The sequence below is a fragment of the Callithrix jacchus genome, chromosome 4, assembly GCF_049354715.1.
Source record: "Callithrix jacchus isolate 240 chromosome 4, calJac240_pri, whole genome shotgun sequence".
NCBI classification, from domain to species: Eukaryota; Metazoa; Chordata; class Mammalia; order Primates; family Cebidae; genus Callithrix; species Callithrix jacchus.
Genome location: NC_133505.1, coordinates 132,622,369 through 132,635,409, shown reverse-complemented (window position 1 = coordinate 132,635,409; position 13,041 = coordinate 132,622,369). Strand labels below are relative to the sequence as shown.

The 13,041-nt window shown below is 36.2% G+C and overlaps 1 protein-coding gene across 4 annotated transcripts in view; it reads right to left on the bottom strand.

Moving 5' to 3' along the window:
• Nucleotides 1-1,677: 1,677 nt before the first annotated feature.
• TRMT11 (tRNA methyltransferase 11) overlaps nt 1,678-13,041 on the bottom strand; it is a 54,832-nt gene continuing 43,468 nt past the window's right edge. For 3 of the 4 annotated variants that reach the window (XR_619462.6, XM_003732724.7, XM_078370064.1), the window contains one exon: nt 1,678-2,249. Coding sequence is in view for 2 of the 4 variants with exons in the window: in XM_003732724.7 (XP_003732772.1) it covers nt 2,118-2,249 (132 nt within the window). In the remaining 2 variants the exon portion in view is untranslated. The remainder of the gene's footprint in view (nt 2,250-13,041) is intronic. The other variant, XR_013534534.1, reaches the window with a different exon arrangement.

The window sequence follows — 13,041 nt, the reverse complement described above, 5'->3', positions numbered from 1 at the left end:
GCTGGGTCACCCTGGGCAGGAAGTGGCTGAGAAAATTGTAGTAGATTTTAAACTTTTTAAAATCTGCTGGTCACTTTGGCTAAACACAAAGACCACCTACTCCACTATTCCCTCCCAGCTATCACAGCAAAAAGTACTCACCAGAATACACAGGAAGGAGGCACTTCTGATGAAATGCCACCAAGGTAACTGTCTGGATTTTATGGATATTTAATACATGCCAGAAACAAAATTACAGATTTTGTCATATTATAAACATTAAAGTAGGCCTGTCCACAGACCACCTAGCGTTCCTTCACAGATTATACTGTAAATCCAAACTACATAACTATCTGAAATGCAGGCAATTTGCTAGGTGATACTGTTGTAAGCACACGATGAATACAGTGGTAACACAGAAAAACCAGGGCAATTCTGGAAATGATCTGTTTTAACTTACGCCGAAAGTAACAAGATCCTAATGCCAAAAAATAAAACTCTCTCGTTAAAATAAGAGGGCTTGAGATTTGGAAGTAATCGGGTTTCTTTTTTTGTTTATGAGTACCAACTAAACAAATGCATACTCTGAGCCTAGTGACATTTCAGGAATGGGAAACTAAATTTCCTGATTAATACAAAAATAAGCCTCATAGTAAGAATCATAGTTTAGAAGACCTCAATTAGTAGTAATAACAAATAATTTGAAATATATTTTAAAGTGTTGGATAATTTCTAAGAACAATGTGACTAAAATTAGTATTGCAACTTTCCAGAACTATTTGGACTAATTTTTGTGACCACCCAAAAAAAGGGGCTAAGCTAAAACTTCGTATCCTGGATTGAGTCAGTGACAAAGTTTCAAATGCACCCCGCCATGTAACCTCAAAACACTTTAAATTAAGATGGTTTACAACAGAAATACCAAAAATAAATCATCCTTGAATACTTTTAGATTTCCCCCAGTGTACCACAAATCACATCCAGAAACCCAAACAAAATAATCACTGAAATGTTTGAGATATGCTGCTGAAATCCTGAGCTCCAAGACAAGAAAAGGAGAGAGACCAAAGCAGATAGGCTGATGTCTCTTTGCTTGAGCAGCACTGGGCTTTTGGAGGTCCTAAATACCTTGAGTCCATAAAAGTCAGCAGTGACACTAAAATAATAATAAATAATATAGGCTCTGGTTAGAAAGAGAGGATCCGTTTACTGCCGCCCTGCTGAGGTACATTTGACCACCAAAGGCAAGAAAGCTATTAGCATCCTGAATTAATGGGTATAGTGGTTTTCAAACAAGATATTTTCATGATGGACACCATGTGGACTCAGCAAAGTTTCTCCTTCAAGAAAAATATAGCTTCTATTTCAAAGGGCACTGATTAGGCTTAATACCATTAGGGAACCATCAAGGATTTGTGTTGTTGTTACTGCTTTTAACTATCAGTTACTTCTAAACCAAAAATTGCGGGTAGTTAACTTGACCAACAGTCAACGGTTAGGAATGCAGGAGCAAATCCAAGGTACAAAAGAGCTTCAAATGTAGACAAGCCTTAAGGAGTTTAGAATCTTTTTAGGTTGTTAGGACTTAGCCTTTCTTATCATCACAAATTGCATTATGACTTCCTTGTCTGGAATTTCTAAATAAAGATTTATTTCCCTCCTCACATCCCCCTCTGAAAACAACTAGATACAAAACTATTTTAGAAATTCTCAATATAGTTTATTAGTGGCAATGTAAATCAATGACAATCAAAAACCAAATAAACACATCTACCAAATGAATAAATTCTTAACTACTATTAACTGCTTATAATATATCCAGCAGATGTTTTAAAAGTCAACAGTATTAATTCCCTTGTAGATTAATTGTAAAAAAAAATAACTGTTTTAAGTCCATCTCCATCAATACTTAAAAGTACAAATATACATTAAATAAGATTAAGAAGACTGTAAATCAGACAACAAGGAAGTCTGCAAAACAAAGATAACTTTTAAAGCATTGCTCAATTTACTTTGTAGCTTTCTTATGTAAAATATTTTAAAGCAGTACATATTTTCTGGATCATACATGAAAGTTCCCATCCAGATGTCTTTTCTATCCAATTCTTATTCTTTCTTCATTGTCAAAATCTTAATTTTCATTCCTGGCTGGATTTTTCTTCCTTGGCAATTCTTTTTGTTACCCCACTAAAATATTTCTCACGGAAGGAATTATGACCTTGATATGGCAGAAAATGATCACTCAGCAGATGTGAATGCTGGTCTTGATTCTGTTTGGTTGGAAAATACAAAATATAAAAACAATTTCTTTAGTTAGCTTGTCCCAAAACTGTCATTTATTTTCTTAAGCAAAATCTCACTCTCTAGTGCATATTTATTTTCCTTCACTACTTGAATTAGAAATAGACCATCACTTCACCTAATCATGCTTGGATATCCAAAGTGTTTTCATTTATTTTACCTCAGTTAAGCCTCATAAAAGTCCTCTGCACAGAGGACACATTTCTTTTCTTTTTTTTTCTGTTAATTTTTTGAAATTCAGACAAGGCAAAGAGAATGGTTCCAGGTAACAGAGTCAAGACTGTAACTTTCCTCTGATTCCTAGTTCAGCACACACTGAAGTTATCTGTGCCTATGGATAAGAATTATTAAACAAGGAAGTTTCTACTTAAGAAAAAGTTGTGAACCGATAAAATAATGCATTTGTGTGAGGTCATACATATACACAAAATTGTCTGGGGTATGTCCATATTTAGTTAATGAAATAATTCCTAGCAACTTTAAGTGAACACAGCAGATGAAGAGACAGGCTAAAGGAGATTTCCATACTTGCAGACTTCACAGACAAGGGCGGACTAGTGCTCAGACTGACATCTAATGGTAATATCAACCTGGGTTAGAATGTCAAACATATTTTGGCTTAGAAAATTGAGGTTCCTGGCAGGAAACACTGAAATACTGGCTTCTCATCCAACTTCACTAACCATTCCAACCTAAGAAAAATATCTAATTAGACATAAAATCTTATTTCCCATGTACTTCTATAAATTCATTTTCAATTACACCTGGATTAATGTGATTTTGAGGACAGGTGTAGAGACGTAAATGGAAAACATGAAGCATAATTTTTTATCCTGATTTCAGTATCAAAATGGTTGCTAAAAATATATCTGGAATATAACAATCCTCAAAATATTTTTGCACTTTTGCAAAAATATTTTTGCCTGTGTAAAATGAGTACCTTTATCTTTCCATCAGTTCTAGCATTAATAAAAATCCAGGTTTAGCCAAAATAATGTTGGTGGATTTGTTTATTCAGAAACTATTTTTGCCACATATATTTTTAAAATCACACCAAAACCCCAGATTATTAAAAATTAAACATGCCCAGATTTCCTGATTCACCAAAGACAAATAGGTGGCTACTGAAATTTTATGGCACTAAGTATATTACAGTTCCAAATTCCTGCAAGTACATGAAAACATGTCAAAGGTTACTATTAATAACTTTAGGCTACATACAATTCCCAAAAAGATAAATTTTAGATAGTCAAGGTGTAGGTATACAACTAAAGATACCGAATGAAAGGTAACATTTGCTGAGTATTTTGTATAGACCAAAAACAATACTAAATGTTTTATATGTACTACCTAATAAAACTTGTCAGCTCTAAGAAATAAGTACACTACTATCACCATTTTACAGATGAGGAATTATTTAAGAGTACAGGCCAGAGATAATACAGCTGGTAAGTGGCAGAGCTAGGCTTTGAACACAGATCAGTTTGACTCTAGAGACTGCATCCTTAACTACAAGGTAACGAGGTTTTCTCCAAAAGAGCTATCTTTTTCCCCAACTCAAGAAGCAGGAGGAACTCTGAGAATATAAGTGATAGACTAAGGCTACGACAGCTGAGCTGCCCACCAAGAACGGAGTAGAAATGGGTAAGAGGTCTTACTAATGAAGGCCTATTAACTAAGAACATATTTTAATGGCACAGAGTTTTCATACCAAGAGGAGGTATAAAGAGCCACAGGGAAGCTGAAGGATAACAAAACCCCGAAAGAACAGGTGACTTCACAGCTGGATTCAAGTCTGGTCCACATATCAGGACTGTGCCAGGACAGCAGCAACACAGAACAATGTTCCAGCATTTAACGTCAACTACTTCATTTCAACTTTTATCAAAAGTCTAACTGAAGTCTATCTACTCCTCCAGGTATTCGAAACTCTGTCCTTATGTCAGTAAGTTCACTGGAAAACTTAACCACTTCCTGAGCTATGTTAGCTTAATCCTGGCAGAATGTTTTTCTTTGGTTCTATTTTAAAGCTATGTCCAGACGCTGTCATCTTTTCAGCTACTATGTTGATCCTCACAATTCTTGGCATCGCTCCTCAACCAGTCATCAAAATCAGAAACCTGGGTCAGATGTGTCTTCTCAGATTTGGTCAGTCTTAAAATCTTAGCTTATATATCCTGAATATCTCAAATCCACTTCTCTCTACTCATAATTCTAATATTTAATGTAGGCCTTCCTCAACCCCTCCTCTCTTTTCCCTAAATGGCCAGCTGCCCTGTCTTTAGTGGTTCCTTCTCCAGTGTATTCTCCATACTGAGACCAAGCCTCATCTATTAAAATGCAAATTTAATATTCCAACCACTTGTCTAAAATCCAAATGAGTTCAAATTTTCCATAATTCTCAGGCTTTTCCCTTGACATCTGGGACTTACATTCAATTACTTATCACTTTGCAGAATGACGTATCACTTTCTTCTGTACAGGAGGAATCAGAATGCGATCAGGTCATAAAGTAATTCCTTAGCTCTGCCCTCCTGTCCTCTTCTCTCCTCATGGCCCCTCTAGGTCATGCAAGATCACCTATCCCTCAAACTGCACTGTGGATTAAGGAGGCTAAGGTAAGACAGAAACATGATTCCAGCAAACTGACCCAGGCTCAGTTACCAGCGTGCCTAGCTGACCTAATCTGTGGTTATGCAGCTCCCAAAAGGGAGGCAGAAGACAAGGCCCAAAGCATAATGGGCTCCCTCCAGGTACCAAAGGAAGGGCTTAATAAAATAGTTTGTCTTTGACCACATGGATAGAAATAAAGCAAGTATTGGTCATAAAGTCAGAGAATATAAAGATTAGAGTCAGAGACTGGGAATGAACAGCAGAAGCCTGAAAACTCCACAAGTAATTACTAAAATGTATGCTAATGATTACTGAGAAAACATTTACTACTTAAGACATTCTTTACTGTAATAGTTTAGGCCCCTCAGAATAAAGTAAAGGCAAAGTAAGTCCTTAACAGACCATGTGTTCTATTCAGTGCTATGGCGGCACAGTGGCAGAGACATATATATGCTAATTGAGAAGTTGGGAAAGATCATTAACCTTAGTAATGCAACTCCTGGGGAGAAAATCCTATTTTCTTATTTCCCAGATAGTAGAGCAGAATTAGTGTGAAGTGTATGTTTGGGTTCTATGCTAAAATGTCCCCTTTCTAGAAGACCAAATGACTCCAGATTGCAAAACAGAACTTTTATCATTTGTAACAGCAACTCTGGAAAACCCAAAAGCTCCAAATTCCTTACGCAGCCAGAGATCTGGCAGGCACCAGTCTATTACCCAGCAGCACAAGTCCTGCTTCAGAGTAAGATGTTCCAAGGCCTTTGGCTACTATTTTCACTTAAGTGCAAAGGCCATGGTTCATAAAATGTTCTGACAAAACATGGTTCATAAATGTTCTGACTTGGTATGTCTGTGGTCCAACATATATCATTACATATAATCATGTATGTAAATATGACATACCTGGGAACAATACACATTTAACTAAAATACACCCAGACCATATGAAATATACTATACTCTATGAAGCATTCAGAACTTATATTATCACCTTAATGCTGAAAAAAACAGCAAACTCATTTTTTGTTTTCTCTTTTCTCTCTACCTCTCTTTCATCCTATCTTTAGTTTGCCAGGGCTTACATATGAGATGATGATATTAAATTCTACATATTTTTCATCACCTTTTCACAACTCTTCTCTATTCACATTCCCTGCACATCTCAACCAGGAATATCTGCAAAATTTTTTTTCAGCACAGTATCTCAAAGGCCAAAGTGCTTACTTAAAAGGAGAAGAGTGTCCTCACCAAACACAATCTTTGATCTCCCTCACTAACTCAAGCTCGCCCCAATGTTTGACTTTTGGTTTTGCTAACATTTCCAAATCCGTCTACCACTATCCATCGTGATATCATCTACATATCACAAAACCCGAGTTCTGCCAATGTTTAGTAAGCAAAACCTACTTGGTGGAAAACAAAAACACACAAAGAATTAGGAAATGGCAAGAGAGAAGAGTATGGTGATAAAACGACTACACTTTCCAAATTTCTTAACCATTGGTAGTAATTAAGAAATAAATAAAATATTAAGACTATTGATTATACTATTATCATTTTTTATAATCAGAAGAGTTTCTGTAGGTAAATTTGTGCTACCGCAGATGGCTATATAAGGGATATCAAACATCATTCAGACCTATTATTTATCCTTTTAAGACAATCAGCAATTGCAAACATTATCATATACAAGTTATGATTCAAAAAAGGAAGATATATTTCCTACCAAATATGTGTTATTACATAATTATTTAATTTTCTGTATCTTTTTACAGAAAAGTATCATCTAAATTTTGCAGATAAGGACACAAGGGGGCTAAAGTTAAAATAACCTACCACAAATTACACAGCTAGTAAGTAGCATTGCCAGAATTGTAGCCTAAGTCAGACTTCAAAGCTCATGTTTTTCCCATTATAATTCTCCTTTTTTCAGTAGAAATTACATCAAAACAATGGCTAAAGAGTTAACTTCCCACATGGCGGATTAGTGGGTCATTCAAAATAGAGTTTGACATTTAGAGGACATTCCTCACTGAACGGCAACATTATGGTAGCACATATTTCAGAGCTAAACTTTTAGGCGGACTTCTTTAACCACTATCCCACCCAGCCAATTTCCTGTCCTATCAGTACTGCTAATTCTAAACATAAACCACTCGAGGAATTTTAACACACTTGCCAAAGAAACCAAAGAAAGGCTTACAAATTGGTAGTTGACTTTTATGTGTACACTACCCTCTGCTGGTTGGAGCACAGCAGTCCTTCTTTATAATATTTCCTGATGTGGACTGAAACAGTTTACAGCATAGTGGACCATACATCTGACAGGAGCACCCTGCTGTAATAGCTGTTTGTGAGTCCTGGATTGCTGTAAACATCTAGAGTTCCACAGTCCCAACGTGACCAAGCTGGCCTTTTCCTCAGGGAATGATAGCATTTATTCACACCACTTCATTTTTAAAGAATGATGCAGAAATACATATTCATCTCAGTGATTCGAACGTGTAACACTTCTCAGTGTCCAACCTAAAATTCCAAATTATTCTCTAGAATAAGAAAGAAAAAGTAGATAAACGTGACTTTATTCAAGTCAATCTTTTACCTTTACAACTATACATCAAAAATACAGCATTTAAAAAGAACCAAACCAGATGCTAAAAGTATTTCAGTCACTTACAATAAATTTTAATCTAATGGTGAATTCATTATCAAGAAAGTAAATCAAGCTGTATGTTCTATAGTCCCATTCAAAACTGCTGCTTTAAATGGAACTCATGACCCTCTGGATTACACTGTGAGAATACATATATAAAAAATGTTTCTCAAACTGACCATCATAAACTGCTCAAACTTCAAAGAAACAAAGATTCTTCATTGAGAATTCCACTTAGAGAAAACTATCCTCCTGATTGCCTTCTCCCAGGAATTTGCTATTCTCTTTTATCACCTCCTTCTTAAATAAAGGGAAGGTGTTATACTCTTCCACAATCAGTCAATTCAGCTTCTCTACTGGTTTGCTTTCTCATGAGAAATGAGACCTAGGGATCATAGGATTAAAATGTTTTTGTCCCACTAATTTTTGATGAGTAGTTATCAGGGTCATGATAAATTCAATGTATTTTCAAACAGAAAACTTTTGGCTAGCTATAACTATCTGTTCTTACTCTTCCTTCAAATGGATGATTTAATACCACTGATATAATTGTTTTTATTCTAGAATGGCCCAGGGTAATAACTTAAAAGTTACTATTCCTTCCATAAATATTTATTGCATGGTGAGCAAAAGAGTCAAGGTCTGTGAATTCACAGAGCTTGTATAGTGGTGGGAAAGGCAGACATTAAACAATATACATCCAGACATATACTTACAAACTGTGATTAAACACTGGGAAGTAAAGAGTACAGTAAAAACAGAAGGAAACACCTACTCAGAAGGCATGAAGGGAAAGGACAAGAAAGGCTTTTCTAAATAAGTGACATTTATCTGAAAGCTAAAGGATGAATTACAATTTTTTTTTTTGAGATGGATTCTCGCTCTGTCGCCAGGGTGGAATACAGTGGCGCAATCTCGGCTCACTGCAACCTCTGCCTCCCAAGTTCAAGTGGTTTTCCTGCCTCAGCCTCCTGAGTAGCTGGGATTACAGGCATGTGCCACCACATCCAGCTAAATTTTTTGCAGAGACAGGGTTTCACCATGTTGGTCAGGCTGGCCTCGAACTCCTAACCTCGTGATCCGCCCGCCTTGGTCCTCTCAAAGTGCTAGGATTACAGGCATGAGCCATGGGCCCAGCCAAATTAAATTTTCTCATATGAAAAGAGGGGAAGGAGACATTCTAGGAAGAGGAAACACAGTGTGTTTGAGAAGACTCTGAGACTAAAAGGAGGTAAGTCCATTCTGGGACCTGAAAGAAGACCAGGGTGGCTAAAAACTGGCAAGCAAAGGGGAAGGTGGCGCAAGATGAGACTGGACAGGCCAGAAGTAGATCAGGCTGACATAAAGTTTACGTAAAGAACTCTGAATTTTATTCTAAATTCCTCATCAAGCCATTGATGAGATTGAAGCAGGGAGTTTCCTTATCTATTTGTATTCTGAAAGATACTCTGGCCATGAAGGAAATGCATGGAAGGAGAAACTGCAGCAGCAGAGAAATTAGTAAGATTATTACAGCAGCTTAAGAAAACAGCACTGCACCATGGTCCTGGGGGTAGGGGTGGGAAATAAAAACATATACAAGAAAACAATCACCCACTCAGTTGCTCCAAGCCAGATTTCTGAAACATGATCCTTAACTCACTTCCCTCACCCCAATTATCCAATTAGTCACCAAGTCCTGCCAGGTCTACCTCCCCCAAAACTCTCAATTCCACCATGTCCTCTACAATTTCCATTCTTCCTTGGTTTACAGCCTCACCATCTTTGCCTGACTATGCCAGAAGCCTCCTCAGTGGTATCACAGATATCTTTCCACAGCCCAAGTTTACTAACACAGTGAAGCTAGGATGACCTTCACAGAACACAGAGCTTCTGCCACTCTCCTAACACCTCTCATGAGCTTGCCCTTACCAATAGGATCAACTTGAAACTCTTCAGTAGGTAAGGTCCTTGAACACTGGGCATCCCTCTTTAGTCTTCCAGGTCATCTCCAGCTGTTCTTCCCCCACTGCTCAGTATTTCCAGCTATGCTGAAGTCCAGGGTTCCCTGCAGGTACCACAAAGCCTCTCCATGTTTCTGTATCTTGGTTAAATAGGCTTTCCAACCAAATTCCTCACCTCTCTTCCCTCAAGCACCATCTCCTCAGGTAGGTGCTTTTCTATGTTCACACACCACCTCTCACAGATCACTACAGAACACAAGACGCTATGTTGGAATACAGTGTGAGTAACCATTTCTCCTGAGGTACAAGTTTTCTAAGGATAAGAAGCCTTAGTCTGTTCAGCCTCAACACCTGACATGAATGATCCCATAAACACATGTTGCATGATGAAAACTAAGGCCTTCCCCTCAAGGAACAGGTAATTAAGTAAGGAAAGTAAAATACACAAAAATAGGAAAAGTATATGAATGTAAAAATTGTTAGGCATATAGCTTTTATTTTCCTATTTTTCATAACACCTTTTCTAAAAGTTCACCTGTCTTCAATTCTTACATTAATATCTGCTTATTTACTCCCAGCAAAAACTTACATCTTTCTTTAACAGAGCAAACAGCAGTTATCAGATATGAGTTTCCTCAACCTCCTTGCCCCACCCACCATGCCCATCCTTTACCACAAACTGGCTCCTACTTGCTTCACTGTAAAGTCTCATCTCCTGCACCACTCCCTATCAATATAATGATAAAGTCAAAATTCTCTCCTGGTGTCCCTTCATTGCCAAGAGTTAATTTAATAGAAGTCCTGAAACTTCAGTGAAAATATCTATCGATGATCATCAAGCTACAAAATCACTATTCTTTAAAAATAAGATATTTCCACTTTCCAGAGGATGAAGTTGCAGAGTGCCATAGTCATTCAGCAGAAAACCAAATGGCTTCTATTTTAATTGTAGGTTAGGTTTAAGCAGTCCTTTTACTCGCTGGCAGTTCCTGATAATGTGATAATGATTTCTTCTACCTCACTAGTATTAACCTTAAGTCATTTATAGTCTCAAAGTGACAGTAGTTTACACAAAACAGCAGTTTCATTGCAAATGCTTGAATACAAATGGCTTATGAAATTTATTCTATGATAAGTGAAAACCAGTGATGCTGTCACCATAGTGGAAGCCACCAAACTGGTAGTGTTCATCTAATTTTGTGGGGAAAACTTTTTAGATATATGGGACAGATTAAAGCTATGATATACATTCTTAAATAAGGTGTAAGGAAGAAGGCAAAGAGATGGAAGAGAAAAACAATGGGTTGGTTTATTTTCTTGTAATCAGCAGAGAGTGAAATGAAATGTAAATGACAGCACTGAATATAATGGGGCTCAGTTCAGCTTCAGGGTAATTACCCATGTCCGGCTTTTGTTTAAAAATCCTGCTCTCCTTATCAAAGCTTCCCACTGTTCTACATCTGGTACTGGACAGTAGCTATAGAAACCACTTGTGCTAAAGTTATACAACTATAAACAGTACTAGGCCATTCCCAAACCAAGGACAAGCAGGTCAAAAGTCTGGCATCCAATACTATTAAGAGAAACCTCTAGCATTTTTCCTAAGGAGAACAAGGTTCCATTGGAAATCTGCATCCTTTAATTAGGTATTTACATACAATCTATACTTTTTAAAAGTTTCACTACAAGATAGTAAGTTGTCTAAAATCTATGAAAGTATTTTAATATGTATTAAAATCTTCATATCTAGAGTTCTCAAAATGAGTGACAATGACTAAACTTTGACATCTGGCACTCAGCCCGTAATTTCTTAATAATTATTTAAAAAATCATTGGAAACATTAGTCCTTCTCCTGACAACACAGAAGTATTAACACTTTCTATATGCTATCTACTGGAATCTATACTTTATAAAATTCAAAACTTTATCTCAAATATTAAAAGATACAAAGTCAACAAACTAAACACTTAATGACCGATGCTTAGTTACTGTATCTAGTATTTAATTAAAACCAAAAATCTTATTTAACACTTTCTTAAGTAGCAATAAATGAGTAGCAGAACAAAACATGTCCAGGCATGCCCATATATATGCTTTCAGTTTAATGAAGAGACTAGTCCTCTCCTACGTGAGTTTTTAAAATTTCCATAATCCATTAAAAGAAAAATTAACAAAAATGAATATGCATATACAAAAATCAAAACCAGGCAAAACTATATTGCTTAGGGATGAATTGCAGTGGTAATATGCATAGTGGTAATATGACAAAAGAATATGCATAGTGGTAATATGACAAAAGAAAAGCAAGATAATGATTACCATAAAAGTCAGAATAGTGGTTACATTGCAGGGGGAGGTATTTATGATCAACAATAGCCACAAAAAGGGGGTTTTTCTGGAGAGCTACATTACTCTATAACCTTGACTTTGGTGGCAGGTACACAGATCTTCACTTTATTAAGTTGCACATTTATGTCTTATGTAAAAAATACACATTAAAAATCTCAGGGTTTGATTCTTAGAAGATCATAAAGTAGAAAGAGGACGTAAGTTTACATGTGAATTTGAAAAACAACAGAAAGATAATTCTAAGTTAAATGAATTCTATGATAAATAAGAAAACTACAAAAATATACAATGAGGAAAATCTGTCACTCATGCAAGAATTATAAAAGAAGCTCCAAAGGATTATACTGATTCCACATAGAAACTTTCCATTTCTCTAAATCATTCACACCTTGGAATCCCTGAATCGTATTTATATTTTTGATTGACCGATGCCTACTATAACACCAGTACTTTAAAAAAATGTTTTACTGGCATAGCTTAAAAACATGAACATTAGAGCTAGAACCATGAAGACATATGTTCTCTCTATCTTCAGAGAACTGCTTATTTCCGCCAGTAAAATAGTTCTATCTAAACAGAACCAGAAGATGCAGGATCTAGATATCTTAAATGCCTGATTTCCTGGAGCTAGTGGGGAAGAGAGTTTTGCTTTTTCTTGGTTATCAGAAACAGTAGTTTAAAACTATTGTGATAGCATTAACTTAAAAAATCCAGTTTGACAAAATCATTTTATTTGCAGAAGTATAAAAGAAAAATGATCTTCCATGATGTAAACTCAAGAAAAAGTACCACCAACAGCAAAAGAAAATTCATTTGGAACTAAGTGAACCTGAAAACATGAACCTGAAAACAGAATTCAGGCAGCATGATATGCAGCATTTGCTGCTTTCTGCTTCTCTCTTTTTCAAGTACCTCAAGTTAAGTCATAATTTATAAATAATGCACATTGTTTCCTTCTGACTTGGTATACAAAATAATTTTTAAAAACACTCTCTCTCTGATACACACACACATGTTGACGGTGATAAGTACTGGAAAGTATTAAGACCTACAACAAATTTATGTCCAATGTCTTTACTGTCACCATGCCTTGTTTTTCTCACCAATAAACGAGGTTATCACCTATATCTTGCCCTTTGTTTTAAATGCTTCATACCTGATCTCTAATCTTTTATAGCTCTAATCAAAAGGGAACCCACACT